The 25,128-nt window shown below is 48.9% G+C and overlaps 1 protein-coding gene across 2 annotated transcripts in view; it reads right to left on the bottom strand.

Annotated features, from left to right (window-relative positions):
* Positions 1-718: 718 nt before the first annotated feature.
* Positions 719-25,128, bottom strand: part of luzp1 (leucine zipper protein 1) — a 197,902-nt gene continuing 173,492 nt past the window's right edge. For both annotated transcript variants that reach the window (XM_085963080.1, XM_085963081.1), the window contains exons 3-4: positions 15,364-15,585; positions 719-8,097 (exon numbers count right to left, since the gene is read on the bottom strand). In XM_085963080.1, the coding sequence (XP_085819206.1) occupies positions 8,059-8,097; positions 15,364-15,585 (261 nt within the window). In that variant the 3' untranslated portion in view covers positions 719-8,058. The remainder of the gene's footprint in view (positions 8,098-15,363; positions 15,586-25,128) is intronic.

Below are 25,128 nucleotides of genomic sequence, written 5' to 3'. Positions count from 1 at the left end.
TGGCTGCCGTGTTTCCTACATTACAACAGTGACTACACTTCAATAAAAGTACTTCATTGGCTGTAAAGTGCTTTGGGATGCCTGATGGTTGTGAAAGGCGCTATAGAAATGCAAGTCGTTCTTTTATTCTGTTTTCTTTTATTCTTATTGAAGAAGAATTTTTTTTTGTCAAATTCGGGAGGCTTTTGTTATTTGGAGAAATGCCAAGTCATCTGTTTTAATTGAGGAGGTGCTGAGTGATTGCAGCTTCCTGCTAAACGCTAACTCTTCTCCAGGAGTGCTCTGATCTGGAAGGTATCTTCTGAATCAGAGGATTAGCAGCATCCCCTCGGGAATGCTTTTATTTTTGTAAGGATTTCTTTTACTTTGGTCTCTTCACCCTCCGCCCCCCCCATGTCCCGCTCCTCTCTGGGCAGAAAGACTGAGCAGGTGAACTTTGCGATGCCTCTGCCAATGCTGTAAGCAGCAGGTGTGTGATCGCGACCTGAGGTAACTGGCTGTCAGGTTGGTGTTTTTTTTCCCCTTTCTCCCTGTGGCAGTCACCTCCCAATGCAGCAACAACTGAGATCTTGAAGTGTTTTGTGGAGAATGGTGGATCTGAGCCTGTGTTCTCTCTCCCTGTGGCACAGTACAGTGGAGCTCCAGTTCAGGCCATGTGTATTACCCTCATTCTAGGAGTTGTTGAACTAGAAAGACAAACACACTGTCACTAAATACCTTATGATTAATATATGTTTTTAATTGTGCAGTGGACAGTTTAAAGTCAGGAGAAATACATGCAGAAACCCCCACAGGAAGAGCAAACCAGGTAAACATGCGTTGGACAAGAAGAGTGAGCTGCTTTCTGCTTCTGACCGGAAGTCTCTGGAGTAAACCAGTACAGTATGATATTGCAAGCTACTTAAAATACATAGAATGCATTTTCCCAAATAAATAATGTTATTGAAACTACTTTGTTACATTTCTTGTTTTTTTAAACTATTAAAATTGCTGCTTTAAAAAAAAAAATCTTTTACATCAAGCCAATCCCTGGCTATGTGCATCTATGCAATTAACAGGCACCAGCACTGCTTAATGTGAATGTCACGGCTGTACCAGTCTATGATGGCTCTGAAATTACACCGTCAGAAATTCCTCTGTCTGTCACTAAAGTGGAGGAGTTAATCCGTTTAAAATGAACGGATTAATGCTTTAGCTAAAATAGCAGAGAGTAATTTCAGACACGCACATTAGGTGATTGTACACAATGTAATTTCAGGGCCAGTGTGAATTAAGGCTGTAATGCTAGTCAACATTATCATAATCTCATTTTAAAATATCTTTTCAATATATCATGATACATTTTATATGACATTTTAGACGCTGTTCATAGGAGCGAACAGTTGTGCAAGTTTTGTTCTACAGAAGTGAGCGTGTTTCGCTTTTCATGGCTTGGCGTTGCGTGCGGAGTGAACAACACGCCCGAGCGAATTATGGCTGAATCATGCACCACATTCCAGAATGTTCTTAGACCCAGCTCCAAATAGTCATTCTGACAGAATATTGCACCAATGGCACTGCAGCACCACCACCACAGGGCAAACCCAATCCTCGCCGCGGCCACGCGCAAAGGGAATGCGGGTCAAAGGTCAGGCTGGAGCGGTGTAGTCCTGATTCGCTGACTCGGGAGCACAACTCCCCTCCCCACTGGGAGTGCGGGATCTAGCCGCATATGTTTCATTTCACAAGCCTGGGCAAAGGGCCTAAGTTGCGGACACCAGTGAGATCGAAAAAGTACGGGAGAGAAGGTGGAAGGAACCGGGAAGAAGTCATGAAGTGATTTGGTTTTCAGAACCTGTCGATTGTAAGGAAGACTGAGGGGACGCACGACGCCTCACAGTTTTGAGGTCAGGAGAAGTGAGCTGAGAGCAGAAACCAGTGCGATGGATTCTCGCTATCACCACAGTGAAGATACAGAGAAGAGGCAACGTGTGTAGGTTGGGGGCTTGCATCCACGCTGCATTTCAAAAAATGTGGGTTGAATTGGAGAAATGACTTGTGAACAAATGGGTTGGTGAAAAAGAAAACATCTTGTGTTTGTGAGCTATGGAGATCAATGTTAATACACATTCTGCTTTCTAGTGGACTAGTTTCCACTTCGATTTATCCTCTGTCACTCCTGACACATGCCAATAACTCTCCGAAACCCGCCTTGTCATCAAGTGCAGTGTCCTATCTAAAGACAAACACGCAGACAGAATCCTTAGAGAGAGCGTCCCTTTCCTTCTTTACCAAAACTTCATGGGTAACTGTGGGTGGATACTCCTGGTGCATTGAGGTCTGTCGAGCATGCCCAATGCAAACGTCCCATTCAGTAGTATCAAAGATTAAATCTATCGACATGTCCTTTAAAACAAGGCCATCTTCTCAGGGCATCTGTACATATCCTTTTTTAAAAAAAAGAAAAATTCGGTTTATATGGCACCGAGTTGATTTGAGAAACGAATGAAACAAGATGGCTGATGCACTTCTGCTGAGCTGTTTCAGATTGATGTAAATACGGTGAATATTATGGCAAAGTAAAGGCCTTGAAGTGGCGATTTAATTTTGACATTTCGGCCAATGTTGTTCCCCTTCTGTGCTTGGGCAGCCTGCAATTTCCCGCTTGTTAAAGTGAATGGGTGGAAATTCAGAAGCGGTTACCCAGGCTTCAAGCAATGGCTGTTAGATCGACGAAAAGGATCTCTCTTTCCAATTCTTGTTCTTTTTGGCACTTGATTTTTATTTGCAAATTAAACGTGTGGAGAATTCTCGGTGGGTTTCGGTATACAGTGTATTGCACATTTACAGCCACTTATGATATAGTTATTGATAAGGAAATTGTTGACTTTTTAATGTGCAAAAACTTGAGGCAGTTCATGTTGGCCAGAGAATTTCTACAATGGTGCAGGTTTGCTGAAACTATTGCTTTGATTGTAATCAGCATTTCGCTGTTACTGTGTCAAGTAGGCCCACCTCGTGGGCCCTGCAACTTAAAACAGAGGAGAATGGGTTAGAGTCATTACACAGAAGCAGCACACTGGTAGGCATTACCTTACACTTCTTTCACTAGGAAGTACTTCCAGATTTATTTATCTTTCTTCCTTCAACCAACGTTAAACATACGATCCTTTGACATGTCCACATTTGTGGTGTCATCAAAACCATCAGAATAATCATACGGAATAATTCACAGGGCTATGGGGTGAACAGCAGGGGGGAGTGGGACTAATTGGAGAGCTCTTTCAAAGAGCCGGCACAGGCACGATGGGCCGAATGGCCTCTTTCGGTGCTGTGAGACTCTGACAATCAGGCCTAGCAGCCTCTGGTTAAAACCAGCTTCCACCCACAAGTGGGCATTTAGTGTTAGATGCCAGCATCAGAACCGGGCACCGCCTGAGACCATGGGCCAGGCGCTAATAACTGAGCACAGCTTCGCTTTACCCTTACTGTGCACAAGCCAAGGTGGTGAATGCAAGCAGGCTATTTGCCCATAGAGGGCACCACAGCCAGTCCGGTCCTCTTCTTGCCCGATGTCTATACTGTATTTCGATGCTATAGTGCAATTACAGTCTACGTTGCATAAATACAGAAGCGTGATCATACTCCCTTTTAGAACAGGATCTTTTCCTTTTCCCGTTTAATTGCCCCCCCCCCCACCCCTGAAGATGCTAGTCAGGCCGAGGGTGCCAGTGGTCATCCATGACCTCAGCCGATTGGTTATGTTTCACATGAGCCTCGACAGTGAGTCGGCTATTTTACTGTGGAGGGCTTCACAGTCAATCCTGATCTTGTCCTTGGGCATCGCCCATATACACAGCAGGAGTCACTGGGTGGCAATCAGAGGGACATGCACAATATAGATTACATCAGACTGATACAAGACTAGGTGGGAATGTAAGTTGTGAGGAGGATGCAAGGAGGCTTCAAGGGGATATAGACAAGCTAAGTGAGTGGGCAAGAATATGGCAAATGGAATATAATATGGAGAAATGTGAAGTTATCCATTTTGGTAGGAAACATAGAAAAGCAATGGTGAGAGATTGGGAAATGTTGGTGTTTAGAGGGACCTGGGTGTCCTTGTACACGAATCACTGAAAGTTAACATGCAGGTACAGCAAGTAATTAGGAAAGCAAATGGTATGTTGGCCTTTATTACAAGAGGATTTGAGTATAAGAGTAAAGATGTCTTACTGCAATTATATAGGGCCCTGGTCAGACCACACCTGGAGTATTGTGTACAGTTTTGGTTTCCATAGAGGGAGTGCAACGAAGGTTCACGAGACTGATTCCTGGGATGGGGGGATTGTCCTATGAGGAGAGATTGAGTAGACTGGGCCTATATTCTCTGGGGTTTAGAAGAATGAGAGGTGATCGCATTGAAACATACAACATTCTTACAGGGATTGACAGGGTAGATGTAGGGAGGATGTTTCCCCTGGCTGGGGAGTCTAGGACCAGGGGTCAGTCTCAGAATAAGGGGTCGGCCATTTAGGACTGAGATGAGGAGAAATTTCTTCACTCAGAGGGTGGTGAATCTTTGGAATTCTCTACCCCAGAGGGCTGTGGAGGCTCAGTCGTTGAGTATATTCAAGACAGAGATCGATAGATTTTTGGATATTAAGGGAATCGAGGGATATGAGGATAGTGCAGGAAAGTGGGGATGAGGTAGATGATCAGCCATGATCTTATTGAATGGCGGAGCAGGCTCGAGGGGCCAAATGGCCGACTCCTGCTCCTATTTCTTATGTTCTTATGATATCACCTGCAACACATGTTAATCTTATAATTTCACAAACCCCAAATTGCTGTAAGAGGAACTTTTACAATGTGGGGCGCGATATATTTGCAGCTGGCATTTTTGTAACTGTCGCTCTGGGTTGCCTCAGAAACTGAAGCTGTCCAAACATCTCCTCACTGAGGTGATGATGGTTATTTTAATCTTAGAGCTGTTACTGCAGAAACATTTTTAATATGAGTCAAAGGCAAATTCTGGCTCTTGCTTTTTTTGACATTTTCTGACCTATTAGTAATCATTTATAGAAGAAAGATGCACTCAGATGGCATCATAGAAATTTACAGCACAGAAGGAGGCCATTCGGCCCATCGCATCTGTGCCGGATATAGAACCTCCAGAAGGCGGCCTCAAAACTAAATCCTAAACTTCCAATTGTCAGAGAGGAAAAACTTGGGACATTTAGAAATCTTTCAGAATGTTTTTTGTTGCTGTTCTTTCCTCCACTCCTCTGCTGTCGGTGCAGATTCTAATTGGGGCAAATTTCTAGACACCGCCAATGCTTCAGAACCTCACCCAATTGGTCATTCGTCGTGTGTGAGCTTAAGACAGCAAGGCTATTCAGTCATGGAGGGCATCGCAATTGATGCGGCCCTCACCGGGGGTGTCCCCGCCCTCCCGCCCCACACACACACTTTTCATCAGGAGTCACTGGGTACCAGACAAGAGCTGGCTGATGCTTTTGTTTCTTTCGCTCACTCTCCACCTCCTTAGCTCACTCACACGGAAGCCATTTCTAGCATCCCAACTGCTGAAATAGGCTAACATGCCACCACTTTGGGAAGAAAATTGTAAACACCTCTGAAAAGGTCAGGCTAATGGTTGCACCAGTATTAAGGTGCATTTTCTAAACCAAATATTGCACCAGTTTTTGTTAAAATTGTAATATAGTCACCAGATATTTGTACTTTGACATGAATGAATGAACAAACGAACAAACGACTGAATGAATGAATGATTAATTAATTAATTAATTAATTAATGATAACATCAATTATCATTACAGGGATACTAATGACAAATTGGAAGACCAAATGTCCCACTGAACACACAGGGGGTCGGTCCGACAGTGACAATCTGTGCTAACTGTATACTGAAAGGCTTCAAAAAACAAGATCACTTCAGATTTTCAAGCCTTTCTGCTCAGATATGTCCATTTTCCTCCAATGGGTAAAAGCCATGAACTGGAACGTAAACTGCATGTTACCTTGATCTTGATCTTTACATTAAAAACAAAATTCCCATCACTTCCCTGTCGGTACACAGCGTGGAGAGATTATGAATCTTGGGTCTATTCCCGAGATGGACATGACTATGAAGAGGCAGACGCTATAAACGCCAATGAGTTGAATATGACAGAACAGTGCAGCTATGATGTGTCTTCGTTTGCAGCAATAACTTTACCTGGACTAAAAGTGAGTATGTATTACTTTTGATAAGGATGAAAGTGACCCTTTAAGAACCGAGTGACTCCTTTTATAGACACAAGAGCATGATTTTGCCCTGAACATTTCAGCACAAGTGCTATTTGCCCAAGGAAATAGCATTTATGAGATCAGGTATGTGCAGTAACAATACCTGCAATGATCTGCTTGGGGTTCCGCATGCTGATTTATAATTGATGAAGGTTCAATCTCGCAGCAACACTGCAGCCAATGGGACAAGTGTGCGTCTTGTGTACGCACGCAAATCAGATGTGGCTGCACTTTGGAGAGATTCAAGGCCAGGTTTCTGGATTAGCCCTGTGAACATTCGGACCAAAAGGTCTCGAATATACTCTCATTCGTCATCTCTGAGGGGGTCGGAGGTTAGCGCTGTAGTTCTGTCCCACAAAAGTACATCGCTGGCTGGTTAATTGGAGGCTGATGTGGCGCTGATGAGGAATGCGAAGACATTTGAAGTCTAGACCATGCCTCCTCCTCGCTGAAGGAGAAACTGTGGTGGAGGATGTGACAATGGACATTTAACATTGGGGCAATAGTAAGTTCAATTGTGGGAAAAAGATGTGAGTTTTACAGAGGATTGATCAGAGCTCTGATGCATTTGCCATTCGACCCGGCGCGCTGCTGAGCGCTGGAGTAGACATGTTATCTGTGCTATGTTGCTCTTTGCTCATTCTCACGGAGTTGTGCTGCCACTAAATGCTCTTCAGTGATGAGCACTTAGTTTGCAGTCTACTGAGGTCAAGGTTCATGATGTTCCATCCCTGTTCCCTTCTGTGCGGGTGGGGGGCGGGGGGCAGGTGTTTGTTATAGGAATGTGTAAGACCGGAAAAGACCACTGCGGTTAATCCAGCTGGTCTCAATATTCACTATGGAATGTCTGAGGGGAGAAAGTTAAAGGTCATTCATGTATCTTTACATCAGAAGCAATGAAGACAAAGCTTTTAATTACAAAGAGTTCTTGTGGTGCTTCCTGCTCACTGTATCTACAACACCGAAAACTAAAGTTAGAATGGCCATAGACATGCAAAGAAACACAAATGTTAAGGGGGTTATGAACAGAGTTGAATGCCTGAATATCCTGATAACCTTAAGATTCCTTTTATCTTTAATGCCCAGAGGCCATTCTAACTTCCTCCCATGATGTACATACAGCGAACTGGCGAATGTGGTACTCCTGCATATTCTGCTTTACCAAGTCACCCCTGTTTCTTTTTTTAAATTTCTTTTTAAAAACATTAAAAAAAAACTTTCACTAAGTACAAAGAACAATTATATACATACTGGTTGCTTATTCAGCACACCAAATTACACTGGGTAGGTAATACTTATTGAGGCCATATCCTTTTTTTCCTTTAAAATCAGATATGCATATTTGTACAACTTTCACCTAGGGAAGTCACCACTGGTTGATTGAATTGGCCTTGAACTCTTGCCTCTACTCCATTAATCTGGATTTCTCATCTCCCAAAAGTAATGGTACAGCTTTAAGAGCATCCTGCTACACCCAGACTCATTGAGCTTTCCACAGACTCCATCAGTTCAGTCCACACGGTGAAAGTGGAAGGGCGGACCACTCCTTCTCCTGAGTGAAGTATTTGCAGTTGCCTCCCTCCGTCTGTTGCGAACAGCTGGCAGAACTACTTCCAAACATAATCATTTCTAGAAAAATATAGGTGTAATATGATTGCTTTAGTTCAGAGAGTGTACAGGATGAAATGATCCCTATATTGCAGAAGCTTGTAGAGTGCTTTATTAACACTAAAAACTGCAGTGCGACTTCGAAGATCAGTAACGGAGGCTTCACCGCCTTGAGGTCATCCTTATTTGGGAGAGAATACCCTAGAACGTGAAAGGAAACCAATGTTAGTCCTTTGGCTGCGAGGTGCAATATTCTGTTTAATTTTACATTTCCAAACACTCATTCTGTTACAGTTAACTTGGACTTTTTTTGAGGTTTTAAACCCTTGCAGCAGATACAACAATTAGTGCCTGTGATTCCTAACTTGATAAATAAAACTTCTTCCCGTCAGTTACCCAGGAGTGACTGCACTTATTTACAGAATGAACATCCATAACTCCAGCGTCCTTTCCCCATCCCGCATCCTCACTGTACTGAATCAAGACATTGTACTGAATCCACTGTCTTTCCCAGGATCTGATAACAGCGATGCTCCTCTGGAATTCTCCCCTTCCTCCTACAATCTACAATCATAACTCGAGCATAGCGCCACCTTCCCACAACCTCTTCATGTATTCTTGCAGCTTTCAACCTTAGTTCCATCCTCTGTAATAGCCCTTGGCTCATCATTTACATTTCTTAACTTAAAAAAACGAACATGTATTGATGGGTGAAGACAATCAGTGGGCTGCCCGCAAAGTGGAGGAGTGGGCGATTCACAGGAAGTGTTTGTAGCTGAAAGGTTCCATATCACCGTCTACGGGTGAACATGGAGGGTAATAGATCAACAATGTTAAACTTCTCATGTGGTAGACAGTAACTCGCTGAATACTGAAATCATTGGCACATAGTGAGAGGCCAAGTGATTACTTCTGTCAATTATAGGAGTAATTATACTTTATAAAATCCTGATGTTAGGAGCAGTGGACTGAATGGGATGCTGAAGCATAGAGTCATTGGGGGAGAAATTGGGTGAGTAGCGCCACCTGTTAGCGCCTAAAGAGGCAGTCAGTGGCTGTAGCGCCACTGGCTGCGTCTCCCGCGATATTCAGCAGGGCCGCTAATGGTGGCGTTAGGCTTTTGCGCTGCGCCGCCACCGATGACGTCATCGGTGTGCGCAGCGCCCCATTCGTGCCCCGTTCGCGATATTTGGTAGCGAACGCTGCAGTTGCGCCGCTCGCTACCCACGCCCAGTTCACGGGGCCTTACTGTGCCGGCAGCGGCGCAAGTTAAGGTGGAGGTGCGGGGCGGCCGCTTTTTCGGCGGCCGCCTGCCAGCACCTCCGTCCCCGGCCTCCTAACCCCCCCCCCCCCCCCCCCCCGCGGCATTGCCGGCTGTTTCCTGAGAGCCCAGCACTTCTCCTTGGTGCCGGGCTCATTTGCCGGCACTCGCGATCGGGGATCGCACTGTTGCAGGCACCTCCCCCTTAACAGTGGGAGGAAGGCCTGCAGTACCGCAGCGTGCCGTGCCGCAGCGTGTGGCGCTGCGGCACGTTGCGCTGCGATAATCAGTTTCAGCGCCCTAAGAGGGACGTGGAGCGCCTCGAGCCTCGCCCCGTGTCCCTCGAGGGGCACTGAAACTGAATTTCTGGCGATCGGAATTACTCCGATTGCTGTGCTAAATCCTGCGCTCAGGCGACTTTTGCTCCACTTTGGCGCCCCAACCCAATTTCTAGGCCAATGTCTTCTATTGCAGATAATACAAGAGCTTCAATACTGCCGCTTGCTGCCAGCCATTTTAATGTCTGAATATAATGGTGTTTTATGATTGTGACAAAGTTGAAAATCAAAGAAAAAGTTTGTCTGTGGTGCTTGCTGGTGGCTTTGGATAGCATTCGATTACTCACCTTTACAGTAATTAGTAGGGCAGTATGGGGCTGGCATTTTAAAAATGAAAACTCACTGGCGGAAGGGTTGTGAACCAGAGGACACAGATTTAAGGTGATTGGCAGAAGAACCAAAGGCAACATGAGGAAAAACTTTTTTACACAGCGAGTGGTTAAGATCTGGAATGCACTGCCTGAGAGGGTGACGGAGGCAGATTCAATCACGGCTTTCAAAAAGGAATTGGATATGACCGTCCTTCCATCATAAGGTCAGAAATGGGGATGTTCGCTGATGACTGCACGGTGTTCAGCGCCATTCACAACTCCTCAGTTAATGAAGCAGTCCATGCCCGCATGCAGCAAGACCTGGACAACATTCAGGCTTGGGCTGATAAGTGACAGGTAACATTCGCGTCACAGAAGTGCCAGGCAATGACTATCTCCAACAAGCTAGAGTCTAACAACCGCCCCTTGACATTCAATGGCATTACCATCGCCGAATCCCCCACCATCAACATCCTGGGGGTCACCATTGACCAGAAACTTAACTGGACCAGCCACATAAATACTGTGGCAAAAAGAGTAGGTCAGAGGCTGGGTATTCTGTGGCGAGTGTCTCACCTCCTGACTCCCCAAAGCCTTTCCACCATCTACAAGGCACAAGTCAGGAGTGTGATGGAATACTCTCCACTTGCCTGGATGAGTGCAGCGTCAACAACACTCGAGAAGCTCGACACCATCCAGGACAAAGCAGCCCGCTTGATTGGCACCCCATCCACCACCTTAAACATTCACTCCCTCCACCACCGGCGTACCGTGGCTGCAGTGTGTACCATCTACAAGATGCACTGCAGCAACTCACCAAGGCTTCTTCGGCAGCACCTCCCAAACCCGCGACCTCTTCCACCTAGAAGGACAAGGGCAGCAGGCGCATGGGAACTCCACCACCTCCAAGTTCCCCTCCAAATCACACACCATCCTGACTTGGAAGTATATCGCCGATCATTCATCGTCGCTGGGTCAAAATCCTGGAACTCCCTCCCTAACAGCACTGTGGGAGCACCTTCACCACACGGACTGCAGCGGTTCAAGAAGGCGGCTCACCACCACCTTCTCAAGGGCAAATAGGGATGGGCAATAAATGCCGGCCTTGCCAGCGACGCCCACATCCCAGGAATGAATTTTTAAAAAGCTGAAGGAAAAAAAATTTGCAGGGTTACGGGGAAAGGGCGGGGGAGTGAGACTAGCCGAAGTGCTGTTGCAGTGAGCTGGCACGGACTCGACGGGCCAAATGGCCTCCTTGTGCTGTAGCCATTCTATGATTCTACTGACCTCCTGTGTAAATAACAAGGTCAATCTGTACAAACTCCAGCCCCAGTAGTGAGGGTACCAGCCCCAGTAGTGAGGACTCCAGCCCCAGTAGTGAGGACTCCAGCCCCAGTAGTGAGGACTCCAGCCCCAGTAGTGAGGACACCAGCCCCAGTAGTGAGGACTCCAGCCCCAGTAGTGAGGGCTCCAGCACCAGTAGTGAGGGCTCCAGCGCCAGTAGTGAGGACACCAGCCCCAGTAGTGAGGGCTCCTGTGCCAATATGGAGGGCTCCAGCGCTAGGACCAGGCCTCTATCGTCCAGTTCCATCAATCTATTCTAGACGTGCACACTGTAACAAAGCATCAGTGCACGGCTCTATTGGAGCAGTAATAGGTCTGTAAGGACTGAGGATAATCTGAAAATCAGTACTGGCATTAATTAGGGCAGTCAAAAAAACAAGAGCAGGGGCCTCTGATTTTGAAGTTGTAAGATGCTTGGATTGGTATTCTGGAAAGATGGCGTCAAATGGGCTGAGCGTTCTTCTTCATCCGCCCACATCTTATTATCTTTCAAATGGCAGCATGAGAGGGTAGATATTAGTGCCAGCAGGAGTGCCCGGCCTCAGAATGTACTGGGCCTCTTTACAAAGCTGCTGGAGTGCTGCAGGTGCCAAGCGGGACACCCCTCTGCAGATTGCTGGCTCTCGGATGGTGCAATATCGGGTGGCCTGGAGGCCCAGCCCAGTAGGCAGGAAGGCAAGTGCGGAAGAGAGGGTGCGACCTTAGAGTGGGGGGTACAGGTAGACCCGAGGTGGCAGCGGCCCACATTATTCTTGAGGAGCCTGGAGGGGCACTCCTCCTCCTTCTGGACCCGCACTCGGCCCAGTAACGTTGCATCGGGGTCCTCTGTGCGGTTTGCAGAGATTAATGAGGCTCCTGCCTGATTCAGGCAATCACCCTAGCCACCGGGAAATGGCGGCAGTGTTGGACGGGGTGGTAAGTCCACCATCGCCATTTTAACTCCACTACCACCCCGTTTCCTCCAGGCGGAGGGAGTTAAAATCTACCCCCACGGTTTGGTGCATTTTGTGTTCCCGCTTGCCTGATACTGAAAGTATTTCTTGCAGTGACTGTAGCAAAGGAAAGCTTTGGACTGGAAGCTCAAAAGGCCTATTTATCAGGGATAAGGAATTAGATCGATTTGGGTTTCATACTTTCACCACCACAAGAACAGCTATAAAAGAACCCCCGCCCACCCAACCAAATAGGCCAACAACAACTTGTATTTATATAGCGCCTTTAACGTAGGAAATCGTCCCAAGGGGCTTCACAGGAACAAAGTTTGACACCGAGCCACATCAGGAGATATTGGGGCGGATGAAGAGGGAGGTTTTAAGGAGCGTCTTAAAGGAAGAGAGAGAGGCGGAGAGGTTTAAGGAGGGAATTCCAGAGCTTGGGGCCCAAGCGGCAGAAGGCACGGCCGCCAATGGTGGAGCGATTAAAATCGGGGATGCTGAAGAAGCCAGAATTAGAGGAGCGCAGGGATCTCGGAGGAGGTTACAGAGATAGGGAGGGGCGAGGCCAAAACAAGGATGAGAATTTTAAAATCGAGGTGTTGGGGGACTGGGAGCCAATGTAGGTCAGCGAGCACAGGGGTGATGGGTGAACGGGACTTGGTGCGAGTTAGGACACGGGCGGCAGAGCTTTGGATGACCTCAAGTTTACGTAGGGTAGAATGTGGGAGGCCGGCCAGGAGTGCGTTAGAATAGTCAGAGCAAAAGCAGAGATAGACCTTAACTGCCAGATGACTCAGATACATGCCCCCCTCCCCCCGCTAGATCACCAGGAATCTTGGATGCATCCCCTCCAGCCCAATGGGCCACTTGACGTTGGCTATTTCCCCCCTCTCCAGTAAACTGCAGGGGAGCTTGGGGATGTCTCCAGTTGCCTCCACTAGATGGTTGGAGAAATTGGGGATCCTCTTTATCACCAGGTGAGTTGGAAGAACACACAAAAACAGATCGAAAAAAATATATCTTTCAAAGTTGTTCCCATCCAGCTGATGACACTAACAAAAAACAGAAAACATCTGCAAACCTCCTGCTGTGTCTCACAAAATGAAACTGGGGGGTCAATCAGATTCTCTCTTTTTTTCATATTTTGTTTAACTTTTGAGTTGATTCCGAAAATAGTTGAGTTGTTAACCGGGTCATGTTCAAGCAGGCACAGCTTGATCAAATACTTTCAGGCAGTGGTTTAAAGAATTCCGAGGATGGGATGAACAGAAAAACTCTGCACAGATGTGGCCAACTGAACGTCAATTACGTTTGCAAGACTGCCTTTAACATTGCGCAACACACATCTCGCAAAGAGTGTCCGTGCGCGTTTCCAATTACACCAAGAGCTCTGTGTCTCAACAGCTTTACATGCAGGGCTTTAACATATTATATGACCACGTCTGTTGCTGGGCAACCATTTCGATGATTCCAATACAATGCATTCTGTGGTTAAATAGAAAATAATAGACTGGAGTGAGTGTTGTAAGGCAGTAACACGATCAAGGGATTTGAATGATTCCTGTAAGCATACTTTAAAACCTCAAATGTCTTGCAGTTCCAAGCTTGTTTATATTATTTATATTGTGTACAGATTCCCATTTTTTCCTATACTTGCTCTCAAGCCTTTCGTTGGTTGTTTTTCCTGTGTGACCTTGCATCACATCGGGGGCTAGAGTTGCCCTGGAGTCCCCAGGAATCAAAGACTCATCTCCAGGGCTCTGCTGCCGGTAACTTTGAACACTTTTGTTTACTAGTTAGAAAAATATTGGATGTGGGTAAAAAGTCTGTTTGACTGACAGCCAAGAATCAACCAATTGGATAATGAAGAGTCTCTTCGCTTTCCGATTGGCCGTGGGAAGGCGCTGTGCCCCGAGGATGGACAAGTTGGGTGACCAATGGCTGGAGTGTGGGGAGGCGGGGCGGTGGGAGGGAGGAGGTCACGTGATGTCATCTCCATGAATATATCCAACCAGAGTTGGCGACCCAGAGGGGCAATGTACAAAGTTATGGTGTTTGTTGTAACGGAGTCAAAAGCCAGGGTGGTTTGTCTGGGAAATGATTAATTCACTGCCTGGATAATCCAGTATCCTGGGGCATTCCTGCACTGTGGCTTGCTATTCTGAGAAGCCCTATACTGCAGCCTGACAAGTGGTTAGACTCTGCATCACTTTTAATTAGACTGTGCTAGCAAAATATTTAGCCCATTCTGGTCACACCACAGCTTTCAGCTGTTGCGGTCCCAGAGACCATATTCACCATAACCAATGTCTCGGTTCCAGGGACCCACCCCCTACTTGCTGGGCCTGATTACGGGAGAGCAAGGGACTCCCATAGTGTGCAGGACAGTGCAGCTTTCAATGCTGGCTGAAAGAAGGACTGGTGAAGTGTAGTCTTCTCCACAATGACAGTGTGGCTAAAGCAGCTAGGGGACATAACTGATCAGAATGAATGATATTTGGCCTCCACCTGGAACTCGGGGAAATACTAAGCAGTCTTGAGACTGCTCCTGGTGACTACAGTGCTGAGGGAGCGCTGCACTGTCGGAGGTGCCGTCTTTCGGATGAGATGTTAAACTGAGGCCCCATCTGCCCTCTCGGGTGGACATAAAACATCCAATAGCACTGTTCAAAGAAGAGCAGGGGGGAGTTCTCCCCGGTGTCCGGGCCAACATCTATCCCTCAACCATCACCTAAAACAGATTGTCTGGTCATTTATTTTATTGCTCATTTGGGAGCTTGCTGTGTGCAAATTGGCTGCCGCGTTTCCTACATTACAACAGTGACCACACTTCAAAAAGTAATTTATTGGCTGTGAATCGCTTTGGGACGTCCTGAGGTTGTAAAAGGCGCGGGAGAAAAGCAGGTTTGTTTCTTTTTCTTTTACACAACCTCCCGCCTCCCCCAATCTAAACGCCCTCCCAGGAGGAACAGGTGGGCCAGCAACAGTTGAAATGTAAAATGGTGAGTTTGGAAAGATGACTTTCACTGTGGCGCAACCTATGGGATGACTGTGCTCAACAGGTTTCAGTAAACTGAACCAGCACCTTGCTATAAGGACACTTCCTATCTCTTGTTTTATGTCAAATGATCATGGCACAGAAATATATTGCCTCCAATTCTCTCTGTGTTTGTGGAAACATGATTTTTATTTTGAATGTCAATCCAAGGCCTTTGTTGTGACAGTGCGTTACTCCCCCTAGCTCACCCAACAATTCATCATCCATAAAGCATACATACCACAGGGGTCTTGTCCTCGGTCCTGGTGCCAGTCTGACGGGTGGGACTGCCCGCAGCATTCCTCCTCAGTTCAAGTTTCACCGATTGCCTCTTGCCCACAGTTTCACTCCTTGGCATTCGCTCCGTGGCCAAATCTGACAGGATCTGCTTTGCTATTTCCTTTCTCTTCGACAGCAAGCTGGAGTTGAGTGCAGAGTGCAAGTCTGAGCTGTCCTGCCCTGTCTGGGCAAAGAGAGAGAGCTAGTAAGAACTATGTGAGCACAACCCTCAGGCGGAGACGCTTATCAAGGGAGGGATGCCATACATTACAAAATCATCTGAAACCATTGCTTTTGTTTTTGCTTTTAAATATATTGAATGCCAAAAGATTGCAGAAATACACTGCGTGAGAACAGTTTAATTGTTCAGCAGAACTCACTTAAATGCCAAACTTAAATACTTATTCTCAACTCTTAAATGCATCAGAATATAAATACGAATACAGAACATTCTTGACAATAAATGTGTCACATTCTGGAATGTAAAAGGAGCCCTGTACAGATGGCAAGTACAGATCTCCTTTTCAATTTGGCATTATATTAGCAACCATACATGATTCAACCTGTATTTCATTAAAATTCTAATCTTTAAAACTTCTATTCTCCCTCCCCCAGCTTTCAAATTTTTAGTAAGAGACCAGACATTGTAGACGGGGAATTGAGACTAAATGTAGTCTTCAGGTGAGATGAGGTCGGAAGGCGGGTTATTGGACCAGGTTTAGAGATGTAATCCAGTCCCCAGTTTACAGAAGTACATTCTCTCCTTAATTGTTTTATTTCCATTCTAACTTCTTGGGATTGATTTTCACCTTTGACATTGGGCGGATGGTGGGCGGAGCAATCAGGATGTCCACCTGATGTCGTCAGCGAGAGGCCCGAACTATTTTGATGGTTGGGCTTCCTTTACATTCTATTGGTGAGCTTCCTGCGTGAATCCGGCGCTGATGGTCAGCTCGAAGTTTTGGAGGTGGGTGGCGGGGTTTCCAGCGGGCCTGCCGGAGCGAGCTTGCATCTCTTGAAAGGGGAGCAAGGACGGCTGTCGTGGGTCCGGGGCTCAGGTTGTATCACTGTGCAGCCAGCAAGCAGGGGTTTCTGAGTGGTGTCAGGGTGGGCCTTGTCCACAAGCAGCCAGGCTTTGACTTGCTGTGCTGGGTCAAAGAGTGTGGGGTGGGGGGAATGTGAAGGCATCATGACAGCTACCAGGAAAGTGAGCACAGACCTGCATGACGTTACTCCTGAAAGCTGCTGGTTCAATGGCAGGTGGCCTGATGGCTATATGGGTGCAGGCAATCACTCCCTGTACTTGGGGGAGGCCTGCTAGGGTTGCAAAACCTACAGGCGTTTCCTACTGGTTCCAGGTGTCCATGGGGAACGTGACATACTGGTTGGCTTTTGTGAAGGGGGCGTCAGTGACCTGTTTGATACAGGCATGGGTAGCAGATTGACTAAAATTACTTATGTCGACTGCTGCAATCTGGAAAGAGCCCAAGGTGAAAAAACTGAGGGCTGTAGTGACTTTCACTGCTACAGGTAATAAATACATTGCCAACTGTGCCAATGCATTGCAAGCCTTGCTGTGAGAGGCTGCACAGGCCTCCCAATGCACTGCTCCTCGGTAAACTGAAGGTAGGAGACTTTGGGTCTATAGATCCTATGGGCAGGGCAAAGACACCTGCGAGCAGCTCTCCTCATCTGTGGGCTTCTAGCCCCCCGACTGCAGCTCTCCAAGCTTCCCCTTGCCTGTTGCTGTTGCTCCTCTTTCTCCAACCAGAATGGAGTGGTCAAGACAACGCCATATTCTGCAGTAGCTGAAACCTCCCTGAGCCTCCTGAAGGCTTTGAAACTACTTCAATCAAAACTTGAGCCATTTCCAAGTCAAAAACATCTATAGCGATCAAGCAGATTGTCTTTTCTCCAAACAGATTCCAATGATCTGAGTACATTGCCAGTGAGATCCCCTTTAAAAAGCATTTCCAGCCTGTACCGTCCCGCACTACTGGGCAAGTCCAGCACTGCCTGGTCCTCTCACTATTTGACTTGAAAATAGCTTTGGGGTCCTGCTTACATCATAGAACACCAATCTGCAGACTGTGATGAGGCTCTGTGGTAAACCACTGTTTGTATTCCTGTTTGTCCTGTTTGTATTCCACTGTGTACATGCCTGGACATGCCTCGGCTGACTCCTCCCACAGGTCCTAGTATAAAGGTGACTGCTCCCCAGCCCTTTGTATCCTGGACTGGTCGACCACTCGAGGCAGACCTCCATTCTGTTGTTAATAAAAGCCTTTAGTTACTCTTCTAACTCTCAGTCTTTTATGAGTAATTGATAGCGCATCAATTTTATTAACAACATTTTTATAATGGAGAAGATCCTCACACCAGCATGCCTGGACTTAGATCATCGGGAGGCGGACTCATCCACCAAGTTTACTCACTGGCTTAAGTGTTTCGAAAAATTCCTGACCGCCTCCGAAGCAATCAAATCGGACGAGGACAAACTGGATGTCCTGACCTCCAAAGTGAACCACCGAGTGTACTCGGTCATCCAAGACGCGACCTCGTACGCGGACGCTATCAAGCTCCTCAAGGACCAGTACACACGCCCAGTGAACGAAGTGTACGCCAGGCACCTTCTGGGGAGTCGTAAACAACAACCTGGGGAATCGACCATGGAATACCTTCAGGCACTGTCTGTGCTTGGCCGGGCCTGTGGTTGTAAGGATGTAAAGGCCGCCGTGTACACAGAGGAACTTATCCGGGACGCTTTTGTAGCGGGCCACAGATCCAATTACACCCGACAGCGACTGTTGGAGCAGAGTAACCTCGACCTCAACAAGGCCTCGGAACTCGCACTATCGTTGGATGCAGCCTACCAGGGCATGGATGCCTACTCCTCTGCACCGTGGACGCCGCGGGGAATGACAGCCTGGGACACGGTAGGACCGCCTCATAGCGCCGTGCCACCCCAGCCACACCCCAACAACGGCCCAACTACTGCACCAGTGTCCCAAGGCCAGACAGCAGTGCCCCAAGGCCAGAAATGCTACTTCTGTGGCCAGGCAAAACACCCCAGAGCGCGCTGCCCGGCGAAAAACGCGATCTGCTCGGGCTGCGGGAAGAAGGGACACTACGCTCGCGTCTGCAGGGCCAAAGCCACCCCGAACCCCAGCAGCGCCGCGTGTGGGCCATGCGGGCCACCATCTTGGACCTCCCCGGCCATGTGCGAATCACCGGTACAGCAGCCATTTTGGACGCCTCCAGCCACATGGGGATCATGGACGCCGCCATCTTGGACGACAGCCGGGACGCAGCAGGCCCCCGACACCGCCTCATCTGATACCCGCAGCGACACACCGACCCCTACGCTGGCATCCGTTACACTGGACCAAGCGAGACCGCACCAACTGGCCAGTTCCACAATGGACATTAAGGTAAATGGTCACGATACAATCTGCCTTTTTGACTCTGGGAGCACGGAGAGCTTCATCCACCCCGACACGGTGCGGCGTTGCTCTCTCCCAGTCCTGCCTGCGCAACAGCGGATTTCTGTGGCCTCCGAGTCCCAGTCGGCAGACATCGGCGGCTACTGCGTGGTGACACTCGTAGTAGACGGGACCGTGTACGATCATTTTAAACTTCTGGTCCTGCCTGACCTCTGCGCTGCCGTCCTGCTGGGGTTAGATTTTCAGTGCCACCTTAAAAGTGTTACGATGGCGTACGGTGGACCCCTACCCCCACTCACAGTCCGCAGCCAGCAGCTTCCAAATTGCCCGCCGTGCACCAGGTGCAACCTCTCCACACTCAGAGTAACCCCCCCACCACTGTTTGCTAACCTCACCCCCGACTGTAAGCCCATCGCCACAAAGAGCAGGCGATACAGTGCCGGGGACAGGGTTTTCATTAAAACCGAAGTGGAGCGGCTCCTGAAAGAAGGGATTATTGAGGGCAGCACCAGCCCCTGGCGAGCCCAGGTTGTGGTCGTTAAGACCGGCGAGAAGCAGCGCCTGGTCATCGACTACAGCCAGACAATAAATCGCTACACCCTGCTGGACGCCTACCCACTCCCCCGTATAGCTGATATGGTCAACCAGATCGCGCAGTACCGCGTCTTCTCGACCATTGACCTGAAATCAGCGTACCACCAGCTCCCCATCCGCCCTGAGGACCGCCAGTACACTGCCTTTGAGGCAAACGGCCGCCTCTATCACTTCCTTAGGGTTCCCTTTGGCGTCACCAACGGGGTCTCCGTCTTCCAAAGGGAGATGGACCGGATGGTAGATCAAAATGCGTTGCAGGCCACTTTCCCATATCTGGACAATGTGACCATCTGCGGCCGTGACTTGCAGGACCATGACGCAAACCTCGAAAAATTCCTCCGCACCGCCCAACTCCTAAACCTGACATATAACAAGGAGAAGTGCATATTCCGCACAAACCGCCTCGCCATCCTTGGCTGTGTTGTGGAACACGGAGTCATCGGCCCCGACCCCGACCGGATGCGTCCCCTTATGGAACTTCCACTGCCCCACTGCCTCAAGGCCCTGAAGAGGTGCCTAGGGTTTTTCTCCTATTACGCCCAGTGGGTCCCCTACTATGCGGACAAGGCCCGTCCGCTGATCAAGTCCACCTCTTTTCCCTTGACGGCAGAGGCCCGCTTAGCCTTCCACCGTATCAAGGAGGATATTGCCAAAGCCACCATGCACGCAGTGGACGAATCCATCCCCTTCCAGGTGGAAAGCGACGCGTCCGACTTTGCCCTGGCCGCTACCCTCAACCAGGCGGGGAGACCCGTGGCCTTCTTTTCACGAACCCTCCAAGGCCCGGAGACCAGACACTCCGCTGTTGAGAAGGAGGCCCAGGCGATTGTGGAGGCTGTGTGTCATTGGAGGCACTACCTGGCCGGAAAACGATTTACCCTGCTCACTGACCAGCGTTCAGTTGCTTTTATGTTTAACAACAAGCAGAGGGGCAAAATCAAAAATGACAAGATCTTGAGGTGGAGAATCGAACTTTCCACCTACAACTACGAGATCTTGTACCGGCCCGGGAAGCTAAATGAACCCCCGGATGCGCTATCGCGTGGCACCTGCGCCAGCGCGCAGATCGATAGACTACGGGCCCTCCACAATGACCTCTGCCACCCGGGGGTCACCAGGTTCTTCCACCTCATCAAGGCCCGCAACCTGCCTTACTCTATTGAGGAGGTCAGGACCATGACCAGGAACTGCCAAGTCTGCGCTGAGTGCAAACCGCACTTTTATAGACCAGACAGGGCCCACCTGATAAAAGCCACTCGCCCCTTCGAGCGCCTGAGCGTTGATTTTAAAGGGCCTCTCCCCTCCTCCGACCGCAATGTGTACTTCCTCAATATTATTGATGAGTACTCCCGTTTCCCGTTCGCCTTCCCCTGCCCGGACATGACCAGTGCCACGGTCATTAAATGTCTGAACAACCTCTTCACCCTGTTCGGCTTCCCCAGCTATATCCATAGCGACCGGGGCTCATCGTTTATGAGCGACGAACTCCGTCAGTACCTGCTAACTAGGGGTATTGCCACAAGCAGGACCACCAGTTACAACCCCCGGGGGAACGGACAGGTGGAAAGAGAAAATGCGACAGTTTGGAAGGCCGTCCTGCTAGCCTTAAAGTCTAGGGGCCTCCAACCTCCCGCTGGCAGGATGTGCTCCCCGATGCGCTCCACTCTATTCGGTCACTGCTCTGCACTGCCACTAACGCCACCCCTCATGAGAAAATGTTTGTCTTCCCAAGGAAGTCCACATCGGGGACATCGCTACCGCCATGGCTGACGTCCCCAGGGCCGGTCCTACTGAGAAGACATGTGAGGACCCATAAAACGGACCCCCTGGTCGAGAGGGTCAACCTCCTCCACGCCAACCCCCAGTATCCTTACATCGCATACCCGGACGGGCGGGAGGACACAGTCTCCATAAGAGACCTTGCACCCTCGGGGGCCGCAGTAACCCACTACCCACTACCACCCCCCCCCACGATCCGATATCCAGCCCCAGCAGACGGCAGGCCTGGGCCCCGCGACCCGCTCGACATCTACGAGGACGACACGCCTGTGCCACAGCCTACGCTGGACTCGACGCCGGAAGCTTCACTACCCCTGCCGTCGCCACGCCGATCACAGCGGCAGACAAGACCTCCGGAGAGACTCCAATACACTAACTTTTAATACACTTCACCCCGCCGGACTCAATTTTAAACAAGGGGTGAATGTGGTAAACCACTGTTTGTATTCCTGTTTGTCCTGTTTGTATTCCACTGTGTACATGCCTGGACATGCCTCGGCTGACTCCTCCCACAGGTCCTAGTATAAAGGTGACTGCTCCCCAGCCCTTTGTATCCTGGACCGGTCGACCACTCGAGGCAGACCTCCATTCTGTTGTTAATAAAAGCCTTTAGTTACTCTTCTAACTCTCAGTCTTTTATGAGTAATTGATAGCGCATCAGGCTCCGAGTCCCACCTGTTTCTGGTGGCCACCAGGGCTGCACATCTCAAGGACCCACCAAAATGGCGGTGGCTGGCCGTGGGAATGGGGCGGTAAGAGCTGCACCACGATATGCAAAAACTGCCCTGCTCCTGCCCAAAAACAGGGGTGAAGATCGGCCCCCTTACGTAAACATTTAGAAAGGTTTACATAACCGGTTTCCAGTCACGCTGTAATTACACCCTCCTGCCAGTGGTGGTGCTGTAACACCTCTATGGTGGGGGCCGGTTTCCACTGTAAATATGGAAATAGGAATTTATACCGGCAAAAATGTTCACGGGACATGTGTGCAGGTGTCAGATTTTTAATATATGAATAGATAGAAGATTAGAGGACACTTTCCTGTAAATGTGTTTGTAGCACTCGCATGCTTCTTGGGGAAACCGCAAGGAAGGCGTTTGGCTTCTTTACAAGATTTCTTTATTTGTAAAGCAGCTACTGCCTGAATGTTGGGGTGGTGGGGTGAGGAGCTACACAAGAACACACAAGAACGTAAGAATTCGGAGCAGGAGTCGGCCATACGGCCCCTCAAGCCTGCTCCGCCATTCAATAAGATCATGGCTGATCTTCGACCTCAACTCCACTTTCCCGCCTGATCTCCATATCCCTTGATTCCCCACGAGTTCAAAAGCCTTGACAATACGCAACGATTCAGCATCCACAGCCCTTTGGGGTAGAGAATTCCACAGATTCACAACCCTCTGAGTGAAGAAATTTCTCCTCATCTCAGTCTTAAATGGCCGACCCCTTATCCTGAGACTGTGACCCCTGGCTCTAGACTCTCCAGCCAGGGGAAAACAACCTCTCAGCATCTCTACGAGAGAGGTTTCTCTCCTCTCACCCCCACCCCCGCTGCACTTGTACATCACTATCCTCCCTCAAACCCGAGCAATAATTTAGCTTTGACCTAAAATGACTTACAGCCAACCCGTCCAAAGACATGTGGCACTGTTGTAGTCATCGTGCTTGGTTTCTGCACTCACTGCTTCCCTTGCCCTGTGGGGAACTGACAGGAGGTGAAAGGGTTGGATTCATGTGCTCCTGGAAGCTTGAGACGCCCTTTAACAAATTACATTTACGTTTAGGGTTTTTTTTGGAGCACATGCGGTGAGAGATTTCTCTTCTACATTTTTTGTTTCCCAGTGTGCTCCCCTTATGTTTAGACCTCGTGTGTGGTCTGAATAGCAGCATTCCGTAAGACTTTGGGAATATTCTCTGGCACAGTGGTGTTGTACTGTCATTATCGTAGCTAAATGTAAAATAAAGAGCGTGTGTGTGCGTGTGTATGGAGGGGGAGGGGGGGGGGCAGCGGGGGAGCAGAGCAGAAACTGTGAAATATGGAAAATATTTCCCAAGATCAATCTCACAGGTGACCATGGTTACAATGGTTTATGCAATGGTTGGGCTGTTCTGGGATATTTTATGTATTTCGCAGTATCCTGTTACATATATTGTCTTCACCTACACCGAGGAAGAGCCAAGTGAAGAGGGATGCATTGTTGCTGAGACACGTTAATGTCTCCCAAGAACTTGTTCTATTCAGTAGATTTTTTTTTAGTCAGTTCTTTTCCCCATTGCTGCTCCTGAAGGTGCTGATCCCTCGAGAGGTACAATTCCATGGCTGCCAACGTCCCTCTGGTACCTCGCCCGCCTCACCCACGTGGCCAGTTTTCACCTGAGAGTCCAAGGTATCGGCCGTGACTCAATGGGCAGCACTCTCGCCTCTGAGTCAGAGGGGCGAAGGTCCAAGTCCCACTCTAGTCTAGGCTGACACTTCAGTGCAGTGCTGAGCGAGTGCTGCACTGTCGGAGGTGCCGTCTTTTGGGTGAGATGTTAAACCGAGGCCCCGTCTGCCCTTTCAGGTGGACATAAAAGATCCCACGGCATTATTTCGAAGATCAGGGAGTTCTTCCTGGACAATATTTATAAAAAATCAGATTATCAGGTTATTATCTCATTGCTGTTTGTGGGAGCTTGCTGTGCGCAATTCGGCTGCCGTGTTTCCTACATTAAAACAGTGACCATGCTTCAAAAGTTCTTCATTGGCTGTAAAGGCTTTGGGACGTCCTGATGTCATGATATAAATGCAAATATCGACAGACCAGGACCAGAGAGTTGAGCCCAATTCTGCTTGCATATCACGGTCACACTGTCGCGCAGGGTCACTAATTAACGATCGGGGGCAGGAACCGCGGCAACTTGTTTGTTTGCCCCCCCACCCGAGCCCAAGATGCTGATGCCAATCGTAACATCTCAGCTGGTGTGCGGTGGGATTCAGCAATCTCAGCAGAGAGTGGGAGAGGAGCCCAGGCCCCGGGCTGTATGGTTTGTAGTTAGCGAGGTGATGCTTCGACCTGCGGCACCCATTGCGGGAGCTCCGCTTAGTGCAGCTTATTGAAGAGTTCAAAAAATGCAAGAATTCAATTTTGCAGGTAGGATAATGAAGGACTTTGGAAGGACGAATAGACCAGGACAGTAATTCGAGCTTCTCACTGTGTTAGGAAACAAGAGAGAAACTCAATGTCGCTAATTTTAAACTTGCTGCCGCCCCGCTTATGCCTGTAAACGAGGGCAGTAACGGGAGGAAATCTTTTTACTGACTCACCGCTAGAGACCCGCCGGTCCGATTAAACAGGGGGCCTCTGAATCGGAGGGGCAGTACTGAGGGAGCGCCGCACTGTCGGAGGGGCAGTACTGAGGGAGCGCTGCACTGTCGGAGGGGCAGTACTGAAGGAGCGCTGCACTGTCGGAGGGGCAGTACTGAGGGAGTGCTGCACTGTCGGAGGGGCAGTACTGAGGGAGCACCGCACTGTTGGAGGGGCAGTACTGAGGGAGCGCTGCACTGTCGGAGGGTCAGTACTGAGGGAGCGCCGCACTGTCGGAGGGGCAGTACTGAGGGAGCGCTGCACTGTCGGAGGGGCAGTACTGAGGGAGCGCTGCACTGTCGGAGGGTCAGTACTGAGGGAGCGCTGCACTGTCGGAGGGGCAGTACTGGGTAGCACTGCCCTGTCGAAGGTAGGGTAGGCAGAGGCCTCGTTAATATATTTAAATACGTCAAATGATGCAATTTTGGTGTCAATTGGCACTGCCACCTCAACCCACTCGTAAACCGTGGGTGGTACAGGTCAGGAGGTGGCCATTTGCAGCTCTACTTAAAGGACTCAGAAGCTGCATTTGGGAAAAGCTGGAGCCAGGACTGGCAATGACCGTTT

Source organism: Somniosus microcephalus, chromosome 20 (genome assembly GCF_052327205.1).
Source record: "Somniosus microcephalus isolate GS21.2 chromosome 20, FLI_Smic_1.0, whole genome shotgun sequence".
Classification (NCBI taxonomy): domain Eukaryota; kingdom Metazoa; phylum Chordata; class Chondrichthyes; order Squaliformes; family Somniosidae; genus Somniosus; species Somniosus microcephalus.
This window is presented reverse-complemented; position numbering and strand designations above follow the sequence as displayed.